Below are 25,011 nucleotides of genomic sequence, written 5' to 3' on the forward strand. Positions count from 1 at the left end.
CGTTGTCTGGGTTTGGCCAGGGTAGGCCATCATTGTAAATAAGAATTTGTTCTTAACTGACTTGCCTTGTTAAATTAAGGATAAAAATATATACACATTTTTGAGAGGGTCTGGTCCCCACTAGTAGCCTGGGACCCTAATTGACTGTTTATGCCCTGTTCTCTCTCTCCCTGTCATCAACCACTGCTCTATCGTTCGCTACATACTTCAGTCTGAGACTGCCATCTTTGAAGTCGTTTGTGGTGACGTCAAAATGAGGGGTGTTGTACAAAACAAAGTCATCAGTGATTGGATCATCTCTAACCAATCATAGCCAATGATGCATTTTCAAAACTCTTCTGGCTCTGGTCCTCTGGTCCAACCCATCGGTTGCTGGGACCAATCAGATGGTCTAGATTTGATTTCCATTCTAGAAATCGTCATGGATGTACTCAGATCCAGACTCATTGCAGAGAAAAAATGAACGTCTGTGGTAGTGGTGTTTGGCCGGAGCAAGTGGTTTGGTTAACCAGGCAAGCTGTAAGCCTCATTGAAAAGCAAATGAAGGCAGAGCGACAGAGACAGTGACAGGAGGCACAGTGCACACACACACACACACACACACATACACAGCAGTTTCACTCTTACCTGAGTCTGCATGTGTGGCTGCTTGAATGTGAGTATGTATGTTTATTTTATTTATTTTATTTATTTTTTTTCAACCTTTATTTAACCAGGTAGGCTAGTTGAGAACACCTTTATTTAACCAGGTAGGCTAGTTGAGAACACCTTTATTTAACCAGGTAGGCTAGTTGAGAACAAATTCTCATTTGCAACTGCGACCTGGCCAAGATAAAGCAAAGCAGTTCGACACATACAACAACACAGAGTTACACATGGAATAAACAAACATACAGTCAATAATACAGTTGAAAAATCTATATACAGCCTGTGCAAATGAGGCAGGATAAGAGAGGTAAGGCAATAAATAGGCAATGGTGATGAAGTAATTACAATATAGCAATTAAACACTGAAATGGTAGATGTTCAGAAGATGAATGTGCAAGCAGAGATACTGGGGTACAAAGGAGCAAGATAAATAAATAAATACAGTATGGGGATGAGGTAGATTGGATGGGCTATTTACAGATGAGCTATGTACAGGTGCAGTGATCTGTGAGCTGCTCTGACAGATGGTCCTCAAAGCTAGTGAGGGAGGTAAGAGTATCCAGCTTTAGTGATTTTTGCAGTTCGTTCCAGTCATTGGCAGCAGAGAACTGGAAGGAAAGGCCAAAGGAAGAATTGGCATTGGGGGTGACCAGTGAGATATGCCTACTGGAGCGTGTGCTACAGGTGGGTGCTGCTATGGTGTTAAGCATTGCTGTGCGTGTGTGTGTTCTATTTCTTCTGCAGGTGTACACATGTGGGTGCAAGTGCGTATACCCGTCTAGCCATTCTGTAGGGGGCTAGGGAGGAGATTATACTCTAAACTGTTTGCTTACCTTGTGCTCAAACGCTCTGGCTCTTAGCTGTGTGTACAGAACAGTTGGCATCACATGGAGGAGAGGCAAACACTTGTCTGTTTTCTTCTCATTGTGTACAGTCACACACACACACACACGCACACACACACACACACACTGCGGTATTCAGTCCAGGCGCTGCCTAAATCCCTGCCACTTTTGCATTGTGGCTCCCTCCTGTCTCTGTGCTGAATGGGTCATCTCTGGGCTTCTGACAGACATTTTGGAGACGTCTTTCTTTACCAAAACTAAGCAGATGGACACTGACGTCGGCCGGCACAACAATCTCCCACCTGCATGAGTGAAAAGGCTTCTCCTATGAGCTGTAATTAAAAAAGGACGTTAGACACCATAGATGTACAGAAGCCCTGAAATCCAAGGCAAAAAAGAAAACAATTGGAATAATCTATTCCGAATGACTTACTATCTTGTTCGAATTACTTAGTATCTCATTTGAACAACTTAGTAAATAAAAATTTTTTGAACGAGATACAAAGTTGTTTGAATAACATTTGAATAAATGCTCAAATGACATTTTGTCTAGTTAGGCCTAATGTGTTATGCAGCAGCAGTTGTGCTTGTCAGATCGTTCCATCCATTGATATGATTTTTTATTCTTTGATAGGGATACTTTTGAATACCAGAACATGTAGTGGGCCAACAAGATCTCACGGTTTTATCAATTTGACTTCAGATTCTGATGTTTATCCACATTTCTCCAAACGTCAAGTTTCAACGTTGCTCCAAACATCAAATGTCAAAGTGTTTTTGACACCCTCTTTTTCTCCTCTTGCTCAGCGTCTTCCTTGATTCATCCCAAATGCTTACATTACGAGTTAAGGTTTTGGATAGTTTTAAAACAAAAACAACTACACTGTTAAGGTAAGGCATTCATTACGAATGTTTTTTGGTGAAGGTTAGGGATAGAAAAAAGGAAGAAAAAAAAGAATGTCCACCACTGAGATTGAACACGCCAGCCTTGGAAAGACAATGCTGAGCAGGAGGAGCAACCCAGTGTTTCAGAAACCCTTCGGAAATTTGATGTTTGGAGAAACTTGGATAAATGTCAGAATCTGAAGTAAAATTGTTAAAACCATGAGATCTTGTTGGCCCACTTACATGCTCTGGCATTCAAAAGCAGCCCTGCTTTAGGCTATTAAATAACTGTCATTGAATAATCATATCAATGGATGGAATCAGTGAATGAATGACTGCAGCAACGGTCTTAAGCACAGCTGGCACTGCATCAGAAATTAGGCCTAATTAGACAATTAAGTAATTTGAATGAGATAATACGTTGTTCAAAGTAATTAATATGTCATTTCAAACGAGTTAGTATCTCGTTTGAACGACTTAGTAAGAAAAACATATATTTACTAAGTCGTTCGAACTAGATAATTTAAAGTCTACGTTTTCTTAGTTTTTTTGCCTTGGGCTTCTGTAGGGCTTCCTTATAGACTCATAAATTCATGTAAAAAATAAAAAATGAAGACTATCCAGCATTAATTTACTCCTTTACCTAGTTAGTGTAATACAAAAAGCACATGCTTTGTGTACTTTATTTTACTTACTTATTCTTGACTTTGACCACCATAGTCCCTGTGCCCTTGACTTTTAGGGTTCAAACCGAAGTAAGGGTACAAATCTGAGTCATCGGCGACGGCTTAAATATCTAGTATCATGATACTGAACAGTCAGTCGGTATAAACTAACACCATTTGAATAAATGTCAGAGCTCTGGATTTAGACACTAAAGACCATGTCAGTAGAGCATAAATCCACATGGTGGCTTTAGCTAAGCCCATTGTAAACACAGAGAAAGACAAGGGGTCAGAGAGAACAGGCCAATGTACATCATAGCTTTGACATTTCCTGGATGGATAGACAACAAGCTGAACGGATCAGAGGTGCTATTTTGGGTCACTGGCTCGGAGACAGAATGTGGGATGGCGTGGGACTGGGATATCCTGATGGGAAGGCTCCGGGAAGGCTCCGGAACCCCACTAGGGACCATTATGACCTTCAGCCTGCATGATGCTCAGGCTTTCCATTGTAACACACTGCATCAACAAGAAATGTACACACTTCAAAGTGTACTGTATGTAATCAAGGACAAACTTTGTAGTGTATGTCAACAAGTACACACATCGTAGGGTATGTCCTTGTCAACAAGTACACAACCTTATAGTGTAGATACTTTGTGTAGTATGTCAACAAGTACACACTGCAAAGTGTATGTCAAGAAGCACACGCTCCTCAGAATACATCAACTTCATGGAGTAAGTAAATAAGTATTCACTTCACACATTTGTGCAGACCTTACTGTCACAGTTAAGTGGTGTCCAATGCTAGCTATTGCTCTAGGGCAGGGATGGGCAACTTTAACGGAGGTGGGGGCCACAACAAAATGGAGCTCATCATTAGGGGCCTCAGCGGCTCGTGGGCCTATATTTACTAAATCATCTAAAGTAAAAAAAATACCGGTACAGAGTCAATGTGCAGGTTAGTTGAGGTAATTTATACATGGAGGTAGGGATAAAGTGACTATGCAGAGATAATAAACAGTGAGTAGCAGTAGTGTAAGCAAAGTAATGGCCATTCGATTAATTGTTCAGCAGTCTTATGGCTTGGGGGTAGAAGTTGTTAAGGTGCCTTTTGGACCTAGACTCCACGCTCGGTACCACTTGCCGTGAAGTATCAGAGAGCATAGTCTATGACTTGGTTGAGTAGTATATAGGTCCTGGATGGCATGATGTACTGGACCGTACTTACTACCCTCTGGAGCACCTTACGGTTGGATGCCAAGCAGTTGCCATACCAGGCAGTGATGCAACCGGTCAGGATGCTCTTGATGGTGCAGCTGTTGAACTTTTTGAGGATCTGGGGACCCATGCCAAATCTTTTCAGTCTCCTCAGGGGGAAAGGTGTTGTCGTGCCCTTTTCACGACTGTCTTGATGTGTTTGGACCATGATAGTTTGTTGGTGATGTGGACACCAAGGAACTTGAAACTCTCGACCCGGTCCACTACAGCCCCGTTGATGTGAATGGGGGCGTGTTCGGCCCTCCTTTTCCTGCAGTCCACGATCAGCTCCTTTGTCTTGCTCGCGTTAAGGGAGAGGTTGTTGTCCTGGCACCACACTGCCAGTTCTCTGACCTCCTCCCAATAGACTATCTCATCGTTGTGGGTGATCAGGCCTACCACTGTTGTGTTGTCAGCAAACTTAATGATGGTGTTGGAGTTGTGCTTGGCCACGCAGTCGTGGGTGAACATGGAGTACGGGAGGGGACAAAGCACGCACCCCTAAGGGGCCTCCGTGTTGAGGATCAGCGTGGCAGATATGTTTTTGCCTACCCTGGCCACCTGGAGGCGGCCCGTCAGGAAGTCCAGGATCCAGTTGCAGAAGGTGTTTAGTCCCAGGGTCCTTAGCTTTGTGGGCTCTATGGTGTTGAATGCTGAGCTGTAGTCAATGAACAGCATTCTCACAGAGGTGGTCCTTTGCCCAGGTGTGAAAGGACAGTGTGGAGTGCAATAGAGATTGGATTATCTGTGGATCTGTTGGGGCGGTATGCGAATTGAAGTGGGTCTAGAGTTTCTGGGATGATGGTGTTGATGTGAGCAATGACCAGCCTTTCAAAGCACTTCATGGCTACAAACGTGAGTGCTAAGGGATGTTAGTCATTTATGCAGGTTACCTTCACTTTCTTGGACACAGGGACTATGGTGGTCAGCATGAAACATGTAGGTATTACAGACTCAGTCAGTGAAAATTCAAAATGTCAGTGAAGACACTTGCCAGTTCGTCCGCGCATGCTCTGAGTACATAATGCGTCTGGCCCCGCAGCCTTGGGAATGTTGACCTGTTTAAATTTCTTGCTCACATTGTCTATGGAGAGCGTGATCACACAGTCTTCCGGAGCAGATGGTGCTCTCATGCATGCTTCAGTGTTACTTGCCTCGAAGCGAGCATAAAAGGCATTTAGCTCATCTGGTAGGCTCGCGCCACTAGGCAGTTCACGGCTGGGTCTCCCTTTGTAGTCCGTAATATCAAATCAAATCAAATCAAATTTATTTATATAGCCCTTCGTACATCAGCTGATATCTCAAAGTGCTGTACAGAAACCCAGCCTAAAACCCCAAACAGCAAGCAATGCAGGTGGAGAAGCACAGTGGCTAGGAAAAACTCCCTAGAAAGGCCAATACCTAGGAAGAAACCTAGAGAGGAACCAGGCTATGTGGGGTGGCCAGTCCTCTTCTGGCTGTGCCGGGTGGAGATTATAACAGAACATGGTCAAGATGTTCAATGTTCATAAATGACCAGCATGGTCGAATAATAATAAGGCAGAACAGTTGAAACTAGAGCAGCAGCACAGTCAGGTGGAAGTTGAAACTGGAGCAGCAGCATGGCCAGGTAGACTGGGGACAGCAAGGAGTCATCATGTCAGGTAGTCCTGGGGCATGGTCCTAGGGCTCAGGTCAGTTGAAACTGGAACAGCAGCATGGCCAAGTAATAGTTTGCAAGCCCTGCCACAGCCGACGTGCGTTAGAGCCGGTGTAGTAGGATTCAATCTTAGTCCTGTATTGAAACTTTGCCTGTTTGATAGTTCATCTGAAGGCATAGCAGGATTTCTTATAAGCGTCTGGATTAGTGTCCCGCTTCTTGAAAGCGGCACCTCTAGCCTTTAGTTCGGTATGGATGTTGCCTGTAATTCATGGCTTCTGGTTGGGATATGTACGTACGGTCACTGTGGGAATGATGTTGGATGAATTGGGGATGCCATTGGTGGGACGCCATTGGATGAATCCCAGAACATATTCCAGTCTGTGCTAGCGAACAGTCCTATAGCGTAGCCTCCTTGTCATCTGACAACTTCTGTATTGAGCGAGTCACTGGTACTTCCTGCTTTACTTTTTCCCTGTAAGCAGGAATCAGGTGAATAGAATTATGGTCAGATTAGCCAAATTGAGGGCGAGGGAGAGCTTTGTATGCGTCTTTGTGTGTGGAGTAAAGAGTTTTTTATTCTTCTGGTTGCACATGTGACATGCTGGTAGATATTAGGTCAAATGGATTTAAGTTTGCCTGCATTCAAGTCCCCGGCCCTTAGGAGTGCCGCTTCTATATGAGCATTTTATTGTTTGCTTATAGCCTTATAGAGCTCGTTGAGTGCGGTCATGGTGCCAGCATCGGTTTGTGGTGGTAAATAGGTGGCTACAAAAAATATAGATGGTCTAAAGCTTCGCGCATCAGCTATTATTGACAAATAGACACACACCCACACCCCTCGTCTTACCAGATGTAGCTGTTCTGTTCTGTCGATGCATGGAAAGCCAAGCCAATTGTTCAGTGCCTTCAGAAAGTTTTCAGACCCCTTGACTTTTTCCACATTTTGTAACGTTACAGCCTTATTCTAAAATGTATTTTTTTCATCAATCTACACACAATACCATATGATGACAAAGCAAAAACTGTTTTTTATCATTTTTTGCAAGTGTATTCAAAATAAAAAACGTTTATATTACATTTACATAAGTATTCAGACCCTATACTCAGTATTTTGTTGAAGCACCTTTGGCAGTGATTACAGCATCGAGTCTTCTTGGGTATGACGCTGCAAGCTTGGCAAACCTGTATTTGGGGAGTTTCTCCCATTCTTCTCTGCAGATTCTCTCACACTCTGTCAGGTTGGATGAGGAGCATTGCTGCACAGCTATTTTCAGGTCTCTCCAGAGATGTTCGATCAGGTTCAAGCCCGGGCTCTGGCGGGGCCACTCAAGGACATTCAGAGACTTGTCCTGAAGCCACTCCTGCGTTGTCTCTGCTGTGTGCTTAGGGTCGTTGTCCTGTTGGAAGGTGAACCTTCGTCCCAGTCTTAGGTCCTGAGCGCTCTGGAGCAGGTTTTCATCAAGGATCGCTCTGTACTTTGTCCCTGCTGCTGGAAAACATAACCGACAGCATTATGTTGCCACCACCATGCATCAACGTAGGGATGGTGCCAGGTTTCCTCCAGACGTGATGCTTGGCATTCAGGCCAAAGACTTCAGTCTTGGTTTCATCCGACCAGAGAATCTTGTTTCTCATCATCTGAGAGTCCTTTAGGTGCCTTTAGGCGGGCTGTCGTGTGACTTTTACTGAGGAGTGGCTTCCATCTGTCCACTCTACCATAAAGGCCTGATTGGTGGAGTACTGCAGAGATGGTTGTCCTTCTGGAAGTTTCTTCCATCTGCACAGAGAAACTCTAGAGCTCTGGCAGAGTGAACATTGGGTTCTTGGTCACCTTCCCGACCAAGGCCCTTCTCTCCCGATTGCTCAGCTTCCTGGGCCGCCAGCTCTAGGAAGAGTCTTGGTGATTCCAAACTTCTTCCATTTAAGAATGATGGAGGCCACTGTGTTTTTGGGGACCTTCAATGCTGCGGACATTTTTTGGTACCCTTCCCAAGATCTTTGCCTCAACATAATCCTGTCTCGGAGCTCTACGGACAATTCCTTCGACCTCATGGCTTGGTATTTGCTCTGACATGCACTGTCAACTGAGTCCTTTTATAGACAGGTGTGTGCCTTTCCAAATCATGTCCAATCAATTGAATTTACCACAGTTGGAGTCCAATCAAATTGTAGAAACATCTCAAGGATCTCAGCCTCCAGTATTTATGCTGCAGTAGTTTATGTTTCAGGGGGCTAGGGTCAGTTTGTTATATCTGGAGTACTTATCCTGTCCTATTCGGTGTCCTATGTGAATCTAAGTGTGCGTTCTCTAATTCTCTCCGTCTCTCTCTCGGAGGACCTGAGCCCTAGGACCATGCCCCAGGATTACCTGACATGATGACTCCTTGCTGTCCCCAGTCCACCTGGCCGTGCTGCTGCTCCAGTTTCAACTGTTCTGCCTTCTTATTATTCGAACATGCTGATCATTTATGAACATTTGAACATCTTGGCCATGTTCTGTTTTAATCTCCACCCGGCACAGCCAGAAGAGGACTGGCCACCCCACATATGCTCTCTCTAATTCTCTCTTCTTTTTTTCTCTCTCTCGGAGGACCTGAGCCCTAGGACCATGCCCCAGGACTACCTGACATGATGACTCCTTGCTGTCCCCAGTCCATCTGACTGTGCTGCAGCTCCAGTTTAAAATGTTCTGCCTTATTATTATACGACCATGCTGGTCATTTATGAACATTTGAACATCTTGGCCATGTTCTGTTATAATCTCCACCCGGCACAGCCAGAAGAGGACTGGCCACCCCACATAGCCTGGTTCCTCTCTAGGTTTCTTCCTAGGTTTTGGCCTTTCTAGGGAGTTTTTCCTAGCCACCGTGCTTCTCCACCTGCATTGCTTGCTGTTTGGGGTTTTAGGCTGGGTTTCTGTACAGCACTTTGAGATATCAGCTGATGTACGAAGGGCTATATAAATACATTTGATTTGATTTGATGATCAATGGAAACAGGATGCAACTGAGGTCAATTTTGAGTCTCATAGCAAAGGGTTTGAATACTTATATAATACGCTATTTTCTGTTTCTGCTTTGCATTATGGGGTATTGTGTGTAGATTGCTGAGGTTTTTTATTCAACCCATTTTAAAACAAGGCTGTAACGTAACATTTTGAAAAAGTCAAGGGGTCGGAATACTTTCCGAAGGCACTGTATATTATCCATGTTGTCGTTCAGCCACGACTCTGTGAAACATATTACAGTTGTTAATAACCCGTTGGTAGGATAGTCGCAAACGGAGATCATCCATTTTATTCTCCAGTAATTGCAAGTTGGCCAATAGAACGGATGGTAGAGGCGGGTTACCCACTCACCAACAAATTCTCACAAGGCAGCCTCCTGTATTTCCGTCTTTTCTTCACGCAAATTATATGTATTTCGGCCTGGATTCGGAGAAGCAGTAAATCCTTTGCGTCGGACTCATTAAAGAAAAAATCTTTCTCCAGTTCGAGGTGAGTAATCACTGTTCTGATAACCAGAAGCTATTTTTGGTCATAAGAGGCAGTAGCAGCAATATTATTTACAAAATAAGTTACAAACAATGTGGAAAAAACACACAAAATTGCACAGTTGGTTAGGAGCCCGTAAAACAGCAGCCATCCCCTCCAGTGCCATTATCAGATATATGAAATAGAACTGTGTTCCCTAAACTCCAATTCAATAGCTGAGTTATGAGAAGGGAAATAAACACAGATATGTTGCCAGAGAACATAGCAGCCATAGGTGTCCCAATGAAGAAGCCTTCCAAATGAACTGTACATGGATGGGCCATTACTCTGCACCCCAGATCATTTCTAAGTAATAAAGCAACTAATAATTTCTAACTAATGAAGCACAGCTCTTATCATATCCCCACTTAATTGATTCTGTAGCTCGTCAGAGGCTCCTTTCAAGGGCTAGTCCTGTCGCTTGGCATATGACAGAGTCTGGCCTACTGTAACCTAAGCTCTGAGCTCTATGGCAATTATATTCAGTGCAGAAAGAGACAAACAGGCACTGACAACTCTACTAACTCTACACCACTATTATACCATAACATTCAGACCATGTCAGGGCACGGCAGGGCCAAGGCCTTTTCATGGGTTTGGTATTACCTCACAGATGTCAGCTACCGGTATGCTTTTTCCAGTTTCCATGTCAAATGCTTTAATTATTTTCTCAGGTTATTTTCATTCCACACTGCCACCTCTGTCCCTCTGTCTCTGTCCCTAAAGGGTACACAAACAGGCCAAAATACTGTAGTTTTATTATTATCATTATAGCTTTTGATAAAGTACTTCTGCTAAAGTTAGAAGTTATTTTGAGCGAGGAGGAGGTGGTCAGTGATTGTGCTCAGCGTTTCCTGGTTCCAGTACAGAGGTGCCCAGTGTGTTCAGGACAGATTGATTTGAACACAGAGGCTAGATGGCAAGCTGGAGCTACAGTACCGGTGAGTAGAAGGGGAGGGACACACAGTTCTAGGGACAGAGAGAGCGCTTCCTACATCAACGGAAATACCAGCCCAAAGACTCAGAGGCTAGACTCAGATTGCAGACACAGAAATACACACATAGAGAGAAACACACAATCACAAGTGCATACGGTATACTCAAATAGAAACAAAGTCCATGAGAGTAAACACATGACACATCCTCACATACCCTCAGTAACACAGTCATAACCACACACACACACACACACACAGTCTCACACACACACACACACTCTACCCTGGGAGGGGTACTGAACTGAATTCTTCCTTTTCTGACACCCTCCTCCTCTTACTCAGGAGAAGGATGTGTGTTCTTGCATAACCTTACAAAACAGTGACCAGGGACCAGCAGTGCAGCGGCTGCCAAGAGCAGAGGTCAAGCCTAAGTGAGCCTCTCTGCTTTATGGAAGAGCAAACAAACGAGGATGGGGCCACTTTCATACTAGGTAAACACACACACGGCTGTCCCTTTGTCCTTCTCACAACACTAGGACATATGTCGCTTTGTATTAAACATACCCACAGTCCACATGGCGCTAGTGTTGCTTTGGATCAGTCTTGGTGGATGGATCTGACTGTTTCCAATAGAGAGGCTTGGCCATTAGCATTAATCACAGTCATTGTAAATACTTCAGTTGTAAATAAAACCATCCAGTAGAACAGACTGGATGGCTGCTGGCCGGTCTGCCACCACAGCTGTTGAAGTAACATAATTTCATCAACACAAAGATTTGAACACAGATGATGTCATTTCTAAGAATGATGAACTGGAGAGAGATGCTATTGGACCTCTGGATGTGTGTCTTTGATATATAGACCCATTTGGCTATAGCCTGGCCATTTTCAGCCAACCTGTCCAAGCTCATATCGTAAAGTGAGATGATGTGGAATGATCTTCTTTGTTGTGGTGTTCAGTGTGGTTTCTATAGTTTCAGCATAGTTCCACGTCTCCGTATGGCAATTTCTTTGTGATGTTGTGTATTTATTGTAAGGCAGGCTGACTGCCCATGAAGCAACAGTAAGTAGAAAAACATCTGTCGTCATGGTTAAGTTTGATTTGATGGGAGAGGTAGAGAAACTTAGATATTAACAGCAGCGATCATTTCATCCTTGCTGATCACTATCACTTCAGCATTTAGGAGTTGTGATCCTGAGGAGGAAAACCCAGAAGTCATAATCTCTTAAATAGCAACAAGTTTTATAACATCCACAGAACTCAAACCATCCAACAGCAGCTAATATGTTTTATATAGGTATAGAATTAAAGCAGATTGTGTGATGGAAGGACAGGAATAAGGGGCTTGTCAGAGCGGAAGCCTTTGCTTGGGGAGGAGGACTGCAGTGCACACCCCCGTCCCGCAAAATGAACTCACCCAAAACAAGGGTGGGACCCTCAAGGAACCAGAAAGAGCCAGTGGCTTTGATGAATTCACCAGCTAACCCAAACAGAAAAACTTTATAATTGTGCCAAGATAAAATATTTGGTCAGTTGTGACAGTTACCGTAGTCAACATTTGTCTTCAGAAGTGTATTATAAAATAATTACTTTAGTACATAGACATGAAGCAGAAGCGGTTTCGAAATCTGCAGGAAAAATAACAAAACTTTGGTCTGCATTATGATGGACTATGACATCATGCACATAAACCAGAATCTTGGGCTAGGGTCATCCAAGAAAAACATCTCATTCCCAGTAACAGCCAAGAATGCCTATTTCCAGGTTTTATTATAAACTTGAGCTAAGCGCTCCAGGAAGGTTGCCAAGGGGACCATGGTTCCTGTACTTCACTCTTGTGTAAAAGTCATTAGTTGTTTTCATTTCTTTCCATCTTTCATTCAACTGTGAATTAATGCAGCAAAGAGGTGGCCCTCTCAAGGGGTTTTCACATTTAAAAGAGCCTAATCAAACACCTACGTTGTAAATGGAACCTATTACCGCTAATGGCTTACCTAGGAATGAATCCTGATGAAGCCTTGAAGAGGGCTATTAGCACTGCAGGTTTTTGTCATCATCCACAGTGGTTTAAGGGTAGTCATTAGAGTTACTATCCTCTTGTTCTTTTGATTTGAACTAAATGTGCCATTTCTGCTTTGAAACAGCGGCTGCCTTTTATAAGATGCTGATAGCAGCTACAGGAGAAGGTCAGACCACATATAAGAGTGGGCTGCAGGTTTTAGAGGTAAGGTAATGTACCATAGGAATAATTTGACTTTCAAGGAATGGAAAGGGTTCCCTGTGGCTCAGTTGATAGAGTGTGGTGTGTTCAACATTAGGGTTGTGTGTTTGATTCCCATGGGGGACCAGTATGAAAATGTATGCACTCTGGATAAGACTGTCTGCTGAATGTCTATGATGTTAATGAAATCCATGAAAATGTTATTGAGTGAGTTCTAATGACATAAATAAGTGGTTGATTGTTTGAGTAGGATCAGTAAAGATAGAGTCAAAATTCACTGTTTTGTCAAGAAAAGTGAGAACATAAATGTGTAAGAAATGTGGTATCTGGATATTGGAAGGACTAGTTACATAAAGTACAAATAGTGTACTGTATTATATAAAAAATACATTATTATTATGAAGCCTGTGTGGAGGGAATTTCATCATGTTCTTAGCCTGACTGTCTTTGAGAGTTTCTGTGTTTACCATGATAGGCTGATTGTCTGCTACATCTAATTTTAGCTGTCAAGTCTGACTACAAAGGGGGGAATATGCCCTCAAGGCCAGTGTCTGAGGTTAGGAAATCTCTTTCTGGCCACTCCAGTCTAGTCTAATACCAACAGGGCAATGTCATGGGATCAACCACACTCTCTTAAGGGTGGTGGTGTGGGGTTTACATTAGCTAATTTAAAATGAATTATTTTATATCAGATTTTACAATTGTATTAGTTGTCACAGTAGAGAAAGTTATCTGAATTCTGAAATACTTTATAAATACCCTGGCATGCTTTTAAAGTCAACAGCCTTGGTCAACCATTATGTAGTTTTGGAAGCCTCCCTCCTGGGGTGAGCGTTAAGTGCAGTTGGTATGGTCCAGGGGAGGGAAGGGCGACTGGAAAGTGGAAATGTTTGTACTGATTTCACAATGATGGCCAATATGATCAAGACAGCTGAACTTGTCTTCAATATTTGATTAGATTTGTATAGTTTTTATGTATTTTTGTTATTCAACATCAAGTTTGATAAGTTTGCTCATTCTTAACAAGAATAAAACGAGACTAAATATCACATTTCATCTGACAACATTACAGCACCATGTTGATTACAAGTAAGTAACAACTTTTCTTCTATGAACTTTAGTAGTACAATAGCAAATTCTAGGACTCCGACAAATATAAACTTAGATGTATTAACATATTCAGAGAGCCACTACTAACCTGATAGGGTGTCAGCTGTGAGGTTCATGTGATGCTCAAAATGAGGTGAGGAGTTCAGATGATGTAAGGTGATGTGCTGCACCACCGCATGAGCATCAGCCCTTTAGTCTAATGCATGCTCTAGACTATAGTTTTGCAACAGGCTTTTAAAAAGACTTATTTAACTAGCTGAAATGTTTTGTCATATAGATTCAAAAGGAATAGTTTGACTTTCAAGGAACATGAAAGGGTTCACTGTGGCTTAGTTGGTAGCGCATGTGTGTGCAACATCAGGGTTGTGGGTTTGATTCCCACAAGGGACCAGTATGAAAATATATCCACTCGCTACTGTAAATCACTCTAGATAAGACTGTCTCCTAAATAAATGACTATACTGTTAATAAAATCCTTGAAAATGTTATTGAGTGAGCTCTAATGAAAAAAATAAGTGGTTGAGTAGGATCAGTAAAGACAGTGTCAATATTCACCATTTTGTCAAGGAACGTGACTACATAAATATGATACTTCAGCTCATTAAAAATTTATTATTTTATGTCAAATAATGTAATAAATAATTGTTTAAATAGCCTAGATGTTTTGTCATATAGATTCGAAAGTTAGGTTTCTTAGTTTACTCTAAAATTAAGAAAATTAATCCTATAAAAAATGTCCACGTAAAATATTCAAATGACATCTTAAGAATTTACGCCTACAGAGTATAACATTTATATGTGTATTTCTGGCCTGTAGGTTGAGTGTATGGGGGAGAGTGTTATATTGAATTCTTCATGCAGGTGCCAGTCAATTTATTAAATTAATTTCAGTGATGTTAGTGTTAGTGTGTAATGTTAGTGTGTAATACACTGTATTTGTTTCCTGCTCCATACGTATTCCTAGCATGTAGGCCATGGGTACAGGCTGCAAAATTTGATGAACTTAGGAGTTATGATAGAAAACCAGCTACTTTGGAATCAGAGATAAAATGCCTCGCAAATCTGTTGTTTTCCAATAAGTCTTTTTCCCATGGTGTTAGCTTTTCAGAGGAACCACACTGAACAAAGTTACTCAGTCATTGCAATGGATTAGAGTATTTGGTCTCTAATCAACTAACTGTTGTATTTCACCATTTTAAGATTTGGCATCTTATCATGTGCATAGTTCTACTTGACCATTAAATGCCAAGTATTTCAATCCAATCAACATGATTCAAAGTGAGCAGACCCCTAAGTTGGGCTCATTTGCAGATGGTTCTCTAAAAAGGTTCAGTAGAGATTGACCGGTTCATTGTGGTGTCTAGTATTTCCTAGAAGACCTTAATTCACCAATTATACTTTCTGCAATCTGAAAGTTCTCTAACTATAGCAGCGAAAATCCCTCCAACTCATTTCCCCATTGGCATGACTGCATCACATAGACACTGTTGTTAGCAACCAGGAGCAACAGAGTGCAGGAACAATTATACCTATGACCTAATGCAATTCTACCTGCCAACTTTGGCCGGGGAGTAATGGAATGAGATAAGCCAGTCCTGGTATAGATGGTTAAGGGGGATAAATGATTGTGTAACAATCACCAGGTGCTCTCTGATTGCCATTGTTATAGAGCCATTGTTACTTTTTCCATATTAACTCTGATTTGCTGACTGAGTGACACACTTGGGTCATACACCAAATACCTAACAGAACAGAAACATGATAGATTACCAACTGCTGGATATCACTGTTATTTGTGATTCATCAAACATCTATATTCTCTGATTTAAGAACAGAAAATGGAGGTCAGTTCTATCTTTTGGTCTTTCTTGTCTTTTCCTCATAAAAAATGTCCTTGTTTACAGTCATTCAGAGGACATATGTTGGCCATTCCCTAGAACACATCCATTGTGTTGTAATCTAACTAGGCCACAGTAACCACCCAATATCATATCATCCCTAGCACTCCACTTGTCGAATGTTACAGTTCTCAACATAACTTCACAGACATTTGAGGTTTTCATACCACTTTTACGCCTCACTTGACACTTGCCATCCCAGTAAAAAGCAGCTGTATTTGCACTCCACTGAGGCTGTCGAGTCTAAGGCTTGGTCCTCTGGAGGATGTTGTGAAGATCAGAACCATGTAAGCTGTCAGAGCAGAGAGATGTTACCATATCACACTGAGATGCTTTTCTCATGTATATCGACTCATGAAGAGACATGGCAAAAGACAGCTCTAGGCCTGGAGGCCCATATAGTGGTAGGACTTAGGAGACCGCTATGAAGAGTGGGTGTGTAGTGTGTGTGGTGCGCACTGGGACGCACTGGGGGGGGGGCAAGGATTGCGTCAGGGCTAGAGCACGTAGCGCCATTTTCCCAGGCCCCTAAACACACTCCTCCGACTTCCTGGCGCTGTGAGGGAGGGAGGGGTTGAATTGCAAGCACGCATCTCTTATCAGAACCCAGAGCCCAAAAGCACAACTTCCTCCAAGGCGGCCTGAGGAATTTGGAAAAGGAAGAGCCTTTCCCTTCTTGGCCTTATTAAAATTGGCGGTCTCACAGATACCATCATGCCTATACGCAGGAAGAATATAGTGGTGAACAAGGCGCAGTGAAGTTAATTGTTCACTGTTTTATACATATTTCATACTGCAACTGGGTCACCTGTCTTATGCCTTTTCCAGCCCTGTGATGTCATTCTGACCACTGGTTTGGGTAGCTAATAGTTTATTTACATCTGGGAGCAGGGTGTTATTATAAGGTGATAACAACTTATTCCACCATAGGCTTTATGGTTGTTCCACGGTGCCTTTTGAGAAGTGTAACTTAATCTCAAGAGGTTAAATAAATAAAAATACTGTAGCAAGTGCATATTAAGTGCCAAATAAAGTAACACGGTTGACCGTAACAGGATTGACAGTAACAGCGTTGACAATTTCATCTTAAATCAGCCATAAATTCCATTTTGACAAGGGGAATGGAAGCTTATTGTGTGCAACAGGGAGTGGCAATGGAAGGGGGGGGGGGGAATTGTTAAAACATTTGTAGGCTCTCTATGGGTAACTACAGGGTTGACGTGTTAGGCTTGACCCGCTCAGTTTTCCACCACAAAACACAGGAAAGGGCCAAAAAGAGTAGAACCAGCTCACCTATTTTTATGCTATGATTTGACTATTAGCTGTTTAATGTTGCTTTAGGAAAAAAAGATTAAAGAAATAGTTTACTTTACCATATTCAAATGGGAGTTCACGTAGCAGGGTTGACCTTAAAATGAGGGACAGAGGAAAATTAATCAATAATCACACTAAATAATAATCTAGAGAAATACCTTTGTCAAAGCAAAAAAGTAACTAGGTCTTCAAAATGATGGCGAAAACATAGAGAAATGTTGGGGTTAAGTGGATTAAATTCTTCCTAGATGTCACAGAGGGTGCAGGCTTTTTATATAACCCTGGCAGATACATTCTGATACATAGCTTTACAGCCTCAGAGTTATGTGTTACTAGCCTGTATGTCATATTTTAGCAGGTACAGCTGATCTCCTCTCTGTCACAAACTCTGTCCGCCAATCCCAAAACGTGTATTTGTATTTATTATGGATCCCCATTAGCTGCTGCCAAGACAGCAACTATTCTTCCTGCGGTCCAGCAAAATGAAGGCAATTATACATTTTTAAAAACATTACAATACATTCACAACAGATTTCACAACATAATACGTGTGTGCCCTCAGGCCCCTACTCTACTACTACATACCGTGCCTTGTAAATGTATTCATCCCCCTTGCCATTTTTCCTAATTTGTTGCATTACAACCTGTAATTTAAATTGATTTTTATTTGGATTTCATGTAATGGACATACACAAAATAGTCCAAATTGGTGTTGTGAAAGGGAAAAAAAAAAACACTGAAAAGTTGTGCATGCATATGTATTCACCCTCTCACGGCTGTTGAAGGATGAGGACCACGGTGCAGCATTGTGAGCGTACATTTTCTTTATTTTAAGCAAAATGACGCCAAACAAAACAATAAACACTACAAAAACAAACCGTGAAGCTCACAAGCAAAGTGCTCTAAACAGAGACAACCTCCCACACACACAGGTGGGAAAAGGTTACCTAAGTATGGTTCCCAATCAGAGACAACGATAGACAGCTGTCCCTGATTGAGAACCATACCCGGCCAAACACAAAGAAATAGAAAACATAGGACACAAAACATAGAATGCCCACCCCAACTCACGCCCAGACCAAACCAAAACAGAGACATAAAAAGGATATCTAAGGTCAGGGTGTGACACACCCCTTTGCTATGATGCCCCTAAATAAGATCTGGTGCAACCAATTACCTTCAGAAGTCACAGAATTAGTTAAATAAAGTACACCTGTGTGCAATCTAAGTGTCACATGATCTGTCACATGATCTCAGTATATATACACCTGTTCTGAAAGGCCCCAGAGTCTGCAACACCACTAAGCAAGGGGCACCACCAAGCAAGCGGCACCATGAAGACCAAGGAGCTCTCCAAACAGGTCAGGGACAAAGTTGTGGAGAAGTACAGATCAGGGTTAGGTTATAAAAAAATATCTGAAACATTGAACATCCCACAGAGCACCATTAAATCCATTATTAAAAATGGAAAGAATATGGCACCACAACAAAGCTGCCAAGAGAGGGCTGCCCACCAAAACTCACAGACCAGGCAAGGAGGGCATTAATCAGAGAGGCAGCAAAGAGATGAAAGATAACCCTGACGGAGCTGCAAAGCTCCACAGAGGAGATTGGTGTATCTGTCCATAGGACCACTATAAGCCGTATACTCCACAGAGCTGGGCTTTACGGAAGAGTGGCCAGGAAAAAAGCCATTGCTTAAATAAATAAAAATAAGCAAACGTGTTTGTTATTCACCAAAATGCATGTGGGAGACTCCCCAAACATAAGGAAGAAGGTGCTCTGGTCAGATGAGACTAAAATTGAGATTTTTGGCCATCAAGGAAAATGATATGTCTGGCACAAACCCAACACCTTTCATTACCCTGAGAACACCATCCCCACAGTGAAGCATGGTGGTGGCAGCATCATGCTGTGAGGATATTTTTCATTGGCAGGGACTGGGAAACTGGTCAGAATTGAAGGAATGATGGATGATGCTAAATACAGGGAAATTCTTGAGGGAAACCTGTTTCAGTCTTCCAGAGATTTGAGACTGGGACAGAGGTTCACCTTCCAGCAGGACAATGACCCTAAGCATACTGCTAAAGCAACACTCGAGTGGATTAAGGGGAAACATTTAAATGTCTTGGAATGGCCTTGTCAAAGCCCAGGCCTCAATCCAATTGAGAATCTGTGGTATGACTTAAAGATTGCTGTACACCAGCAGAACCCATCCAACTTGAAGGAGCTGGAGCAGTTTTGCCTTGAAGAATGGCCAAAAATCCCAGTGGCTAGATGTGCCAAGCTTATAGAGACACACCCCAAGAGACTTGCAGCTGTAATTGCTGCAAAAGGTGGCTCTACAAAGTATTGACTATGGGGGGTGAATAGTTATGCACGCTCATGTTTTCCATTTTTTTGTCTTATTTCTTGTTTGTTTCACAATTACAAATATTTTGCATCTTCAAAGTGGTAGGCATGTTGTGTAAATCCAATGATACAACCCCCTCAAAAATCTATTTTAATTCCAGGTTGTAAAGCAACAAAATAGGAAAAATGTCAAGGGGGGATGAATACTTTCGCAAGACACTGTATCTACAACACAAAATCCATGTGTACATGTGTGTATAGTGCATATGTTATCGTGTGTATGTATGCATGTGTCTGCACCTGTCTGTTTTTTTAATTAAATGTTAGTGCTTGCATGAGTTACTTGATGTGGAATAGAATTCCATGTAGTCATGGCTCTATGTAGTACTGTGTACCTCCCATAGTCTGTTCTGGACTTGGGGACTGTGAAGATACCTTTGGGGGCTTGTCTTGTGGGGTATGCATGGGTGTCCGAGCTGTGTGCCAGCAGTTCAAATAGACAGCTTGGTGCATTCAACATACAACTTCTTACGAATACAAGTAGCGATGAAGTGAATCTCTCCTCCACTTTGAGCCAGGAGAGATTGACATGCATATTATTAATGTTAGCTCTCTGTGTACATCCAAGGGCCAGCCATGCTGCCCTGTTCTGAGCCAATTCCAATTTTCCAAAAATTCCCTCTTTGTGGACCCTGACCACACATCTGAACAGTAGTCCAGGTGTGACAAAACTAGGGCCTGTAGGACATGCCTTGTTGATAGTGCTGTTAAGAATGCAGAGCAGATCTTTATTATGGACAGACTTCTCCCCATCCTAGCTACTGTTGTATCAATATGTTTTGACCACGACAGTTTACACAATCCAGGGTTACTCCAAGCAATTCAGTCTCCTCAACTTGCTCAATTTACACATTATTCATTACAAGATTTAGTTGAGGTTTAGGGTTTAGTGAATGATTTGTCCCAAATACAATGCTTTTCGTTTTTTAAATATTTAGGATTAACTTATTCCTTGCCACTAATTCTGAAACTAACTGCAGTTATTTGTGAAGTGTTGCAGTCAATTCAGTTGCTGTGGTGGCTGACGTGTATATTGTTGAGTCATCCGCATACATAAACTCAGCAAAAAAAGAAATGTCCCTTTTTCAGGACCCTGTCTTTCAAAACGAATTAGTAAAAATCCTTCACAGATCTTCACTGTAAAGGGTTTAAACACTGTTTCCCATGCTTGTTCAATTAACCTAAACAATTAATGAACATGCACCTAAGAAACTAACAGCTTACAGACGGTAGGCAATTAAGGTCACAGTTATGAAAACTAGGACACTAAAGAAGCCTTTCTACTGACTCTGAAAAACTGAAAAAGAAAGATGCCCAGGGTACCTGCTCATCTGCATGAATGTGCCTTAGGCATGCGGCAAGGAGGCATGAGGACTACAGATGTGGCCAGGGCAATAAATTGCAATGTCTGTACTGTGAGACGCCTAAGACAGCACCACAGGGAGACAGGACAGACAGCTGATTGTCCTCGCAGTGGCAGACCACATGTAACAACACCTGCACAGGATCTGTACATCCGAACATCACACCTGAACATCACACCAGGTACAGGATGGCAACAACAACTGCCTGAGTTACACCAGGAACCCTCAATCCCTCCATCAGTGCTCAGACTGTCCACAATAGGCTGAGAGAGGCTGAACTGAGGGCTTGTAGGCCTGTTGTAAGGCAGGTACAGGATGGCAACAACAACTGCCTGAGTTACACCAGGAACCCTCAATCCCTCCATCAGTGCTCAGACTGTCCACAATAGGCTGAGAGAGGCTGAACTGAGGGCTTGTAGGCCTGTTGTAAGGCAGGTCCTCACCAGACATCATCGGCAATAACGTTGCCTATGGGCACAAACCCACCTTTGCTGGACCAGACAGGACTGGCAAAAAAGTGGGATGATGGTCCGATTCGCGTTTATCGTCGAAGGAATGAGCGTTACACCGAGGCCTGTACTCTGCAGCATGACAGTGCCACAAGCCATACTGCTCGTTGTGTGCATGATTTTCTGCAAGACAGGAATGTCAGTGTTCTGCCATGGCCAGCTAAGAGCCCGGATCTCAATCCCATTGAGCACGTCTGGGACCTGTTGGATCGGAATGTGAGGGCTATGGCCATTCCCCCCATAAATGTCCAGGAACTTGCAGGTGCCTTGATGGAAGAGTGGGGTAACATCTCACAGCAAGAACTGACAAATATGGTGCAGTCCATGAGGAGGAGATGCACTGCAGTACTTAAGGCAGCTGGTGGCCACACCACATACTGACTGTTACTTTTGATTTTGACCCCCCTTTGTTCAGGGACACATTATTCCAGTTCTGTTAGTCACATGTCTGTGGAACTTGTTCAGTTGATGTCTCAGTTGTTGAATTTTGTTATGTTCATACAAATATTTACTTGTGTTAAGTTTACTGAAAATAAACACAGTTGACAGTGAGAGGACTTTTCTTTTTTTGTGCTGAGTTTAAATATTCCTGGCTTTACTTAAAGCCAGTGGAATGTCGTTAGTAAAGATTGAAAAAAGTAAGGGGCCTAGACAGCTGCCCTGGGGAATTTTGTTGGAGAGGCTTCCATTAAAGAACACCCTCTGAGTTCTGTTAGACAGGTAACTCTTTATCCACAATATAGCAGGGGGTGTAAAGCCATAACACATATGTTTTTCCAGCAACATACTATGATCGATAATGTCAAAAGCCTCACTGAAGTCTAACAAAGCGCCCCGGACAATATTTTAATACATTTCTATCAGTCATTCGTGTAAGTGCTGTGCTTGTTGAATGTCCTTCCCTAAAAGCATACTGAAAGTCTGTTGTCAATTTGTTTACTGTAAAATAGCATTGTATCTGGTTAAATAAAGGGGAAATCTGGTCAAACACAATTTTTCCCAGAAGTTTACTAAGGGTTGGTAGCAGGCTGATTGGCCGGCTTTTTGAACCTGTAAAAAAGGCTATACTATTCTTAGGTAAGGGAAAACCTTTTGCTTCCCTCCAGGCCTGAGGGCACACACTTTCTAGTAGGCTTAAATTGAAGATCTGGGAAATAGGAGTGGCAATATTGTCCACTATTATCTTCTGTAATTTTCCATCCAAGTTGTCAGACCCTGGTGGCTTGTCATTGATGATAGACAACTTTCATTTTTTTCACCTTCCACACTTACTTCACAGAATTCTAAATTACAACCCTTGTCTTTCATAATTTGGTCAGATACACTTGGATGTGTAGTGTCAATGTTTGTTGCTGGCATTTCATGCCTAAATTTGCAAATCTTGCCAATGAAAAAATCCTTAAAGTGATTGATTCAATGAATGATGGAGCAGAGTTTGCCCAAAATGTAATTTAAGGTGCTCCAAAGCTGTTTACTATCATTCTTTGTCATTTATCTTTGTTTCATAGTGTAGTTTCTACTTCTTTTTATTCAGTTTAGTCACATGATTGCTCAATTTGCAGTACGTTTGGCAATCAGTTGTACAGCCAGACCTATTTTCCATTTATTTTGCCTCATCCCTCTCAACCATACAATTTTTCCATTCCTTATCAATCCACAGGGATTTCACTGTTTTTACAGTCATTTTCTTAATGGGTGCATGCTTATTATTAACTTGGATAAGACATTTTGTAAATATGTCAAGTGCAGCATCTGGTTGCTTGTCATTACACACAACGAACCAACAAATATTCTCTACATCAACAACATAGGAATCACTACCAAACTTATTGGATGACCTTTTATACACTATATTAGGCCCAGCTTAAGGAACTTTAGTTTTCCTATATATGGCTACTATATTGTTATCACTACATCCTAGGGATTTGGAGACTGCTTTCAAACACATTTATGCAGCATTAGTAAAGATGTGATCTATACATGTTGATGATTTAATTCCTGTGATGTTTATAACTACCCTGTTAGGTTGATTGAACGAGGTTACAGGAACTAGTTACAGTTTGAAGCTTTCTCTTGAGTGGACAGCCTGATGAAAGCCAGTCAATATTGGACAGGAACAGAAATCATCCTCCTCTAACACTAAGTGATCAAACCTGGCTGTTGATTTGATGAACCCCGTTCCCATCTAGCAGAGTTTATCTCCCCTGGATCAAAGGAGTCTTGTGATATTCACAGCTTGTTTTTCCCCTGTTTACATATCTCAGCCATCTGCTTTTTTCTTGTAATTATGTCAGACACTATTATGCAGAGCAACTTACAAGAACAAGTAGGCTCAAGTGCCTTGCTCAAGGGCACATCGCCAGATGTTTCACTTAGTCAGCTTTGGGATTTGAACAATCAACCTTTCGGTTACTGGCCCAACGCTCTTGACCACTATACTACCTGCCGCCTCTTGGTAACTCAACCTCCAGCTGTCTTCCCCTGACCCCCACAGCCTGGGAGAAAAACACCTAATTCCAAGTACTCTCTCGTTGTTTCTTTATCGTTTTCTCTCTTTAACGTTCTCTCTGGATTTTATTTCATGAAGTACCAGTGAGTTTGAAGAAAGATTGCACTTCTTTCCACCATCTGTCCCTGACAGTACTATGTCAATGGTGGGAGTTAGCAGATGGGTGGAACCTCAACAGAGGGGACATGAAAGGCTGTGTGTGGCCAGAGGGACTGAAGCCACTTCTGACAAACGATGTCTGCCTTTTCTGTGTCTGACACACACACGCCACGTTAGCCAATTAGGAGCAATTAGGATGGCCTCTTCCAAAAATCCACTGTAAAAGTACACCCTCTCAGAGATGAGAGGAGAAAAAGGAGAGAGACGCTTCTATTTTTGTCCGCATTATTTTTGTGAGTGTAATTAAAGCGTAAAATTGCTAGCTTAATATGCACAAATATTTGTCCTGATATTAAAATGGGCCAACCAGAAAATAATTGTCATTTAATTTGAATATTGTTTTTTTTGTTTGCAGAGATCGAAGCGAAGGAGGCTTGCGATTGGCTGAGAGCAGCCGGCTTTCCCCAGTACGTGCAATTATACAAAGGTAAATATCAAATAGTAATCCTCTCAAGCCATCAAACACAATCTATTACAGTGCACACCACATCCACATATTTGCTCATCCATAACAAACAGTGTCATATCACGCCTTGTTTGCCTCTCAGATTGCAGGTTCCCCATTGATATAGACTGGGTGAAGAGTGATCACAGTTTTCTGGATAAGGATGCACTTGATTCACTCTGCAGGTGAGTAGCTGGACTTTACATCCACTCCCTCCTTCTCACCATTGCTCCTTGTTCTACTGATGGAGTGTATGTAGTGCTGGAATACTTCATTGGGCTGGGGAAAGAGAGAGAGAGAAAGACAGAGTGTGTGAGTGCGTTTGATTTCGATTGGGTCCCATGCTGCTGTGCTTGTTTAACCGCCATTCTTCTCCTCTGCTTACAGGAGATTAAACACTTTAAACAAATGTGTGGAGCTGAGGCTGGAGCTGGGCAGATCAAAGAGACGTGTGAGTGAAAGTGAACACCATGGAACACCAACATGGCAGCTCTGTCAAAGACACCGCAGTAACCAGAGGAAAAGCTCCTAGTTAGCATTTAACACATTGATTTCCACTGATATTGATGGTTGGGTAGATAGCTCCACCCACCTCCAAAACTCCTCAAACTTCAATAGTCTTTGTTTGAGAAAGTGCAGAGAAAGATAATTTGG

At 42.3% G+C, this 25,011-nt stretch overlaps 1 protein-coding gene across 2 annotated transcripts in view; it reads left to right on the forward strand.

Annotated features, from left to right (window-relative positions):
- Positions 1–25,011, forward strand: part of LOC109892768 (rho GTPase-activating protein 7) — a 107,176-nt gene that overhangs the window by 63,717 nt on the left and 18,448 nt on the right. The window contains exons 1-4 of one of the 2 annotated variants that reach the window (XM_020485537.2): positions 13,527–13,726; positions 24,268–24,339; positions 24,461–24,542; positions 24,745–24,808. In XM_020485537.2, the coding sequence (XP_020341126.1) occupies positions 13,714–13,726; positions 24,268–24,339; positions 24,461–24,542; positions 24,745–24,808 (231 nt within the window). In that variant the 5' untranslated portion in view covers positions 13,527–13,713. Of the gene's footprint in view, positions 1–13,526; positions 13,727–24,267; positions 24,340–24,460; positions 24,543–24,744; positions 24,809–25,011 lie in introns of those variants that run through there. The other variant, XM_020485535.2, reaches the window with a different exon arrangement.

Source organism: Oncorhynchus kisutch, linkage group LG6 (assembly GCF_002021735.2).
Source record: "Oncorhynchus kisutch isolate 150728-3 linkage group LG6, Okis_V2, whole genome shotgun sequence".
Lineage (NCBI taxonomy): Eukaryota > Metazoa > Chordata > Actinopteri > Salmoniformes > Salmonidae > Oncorhynchus > Oncorhynchus kisutch.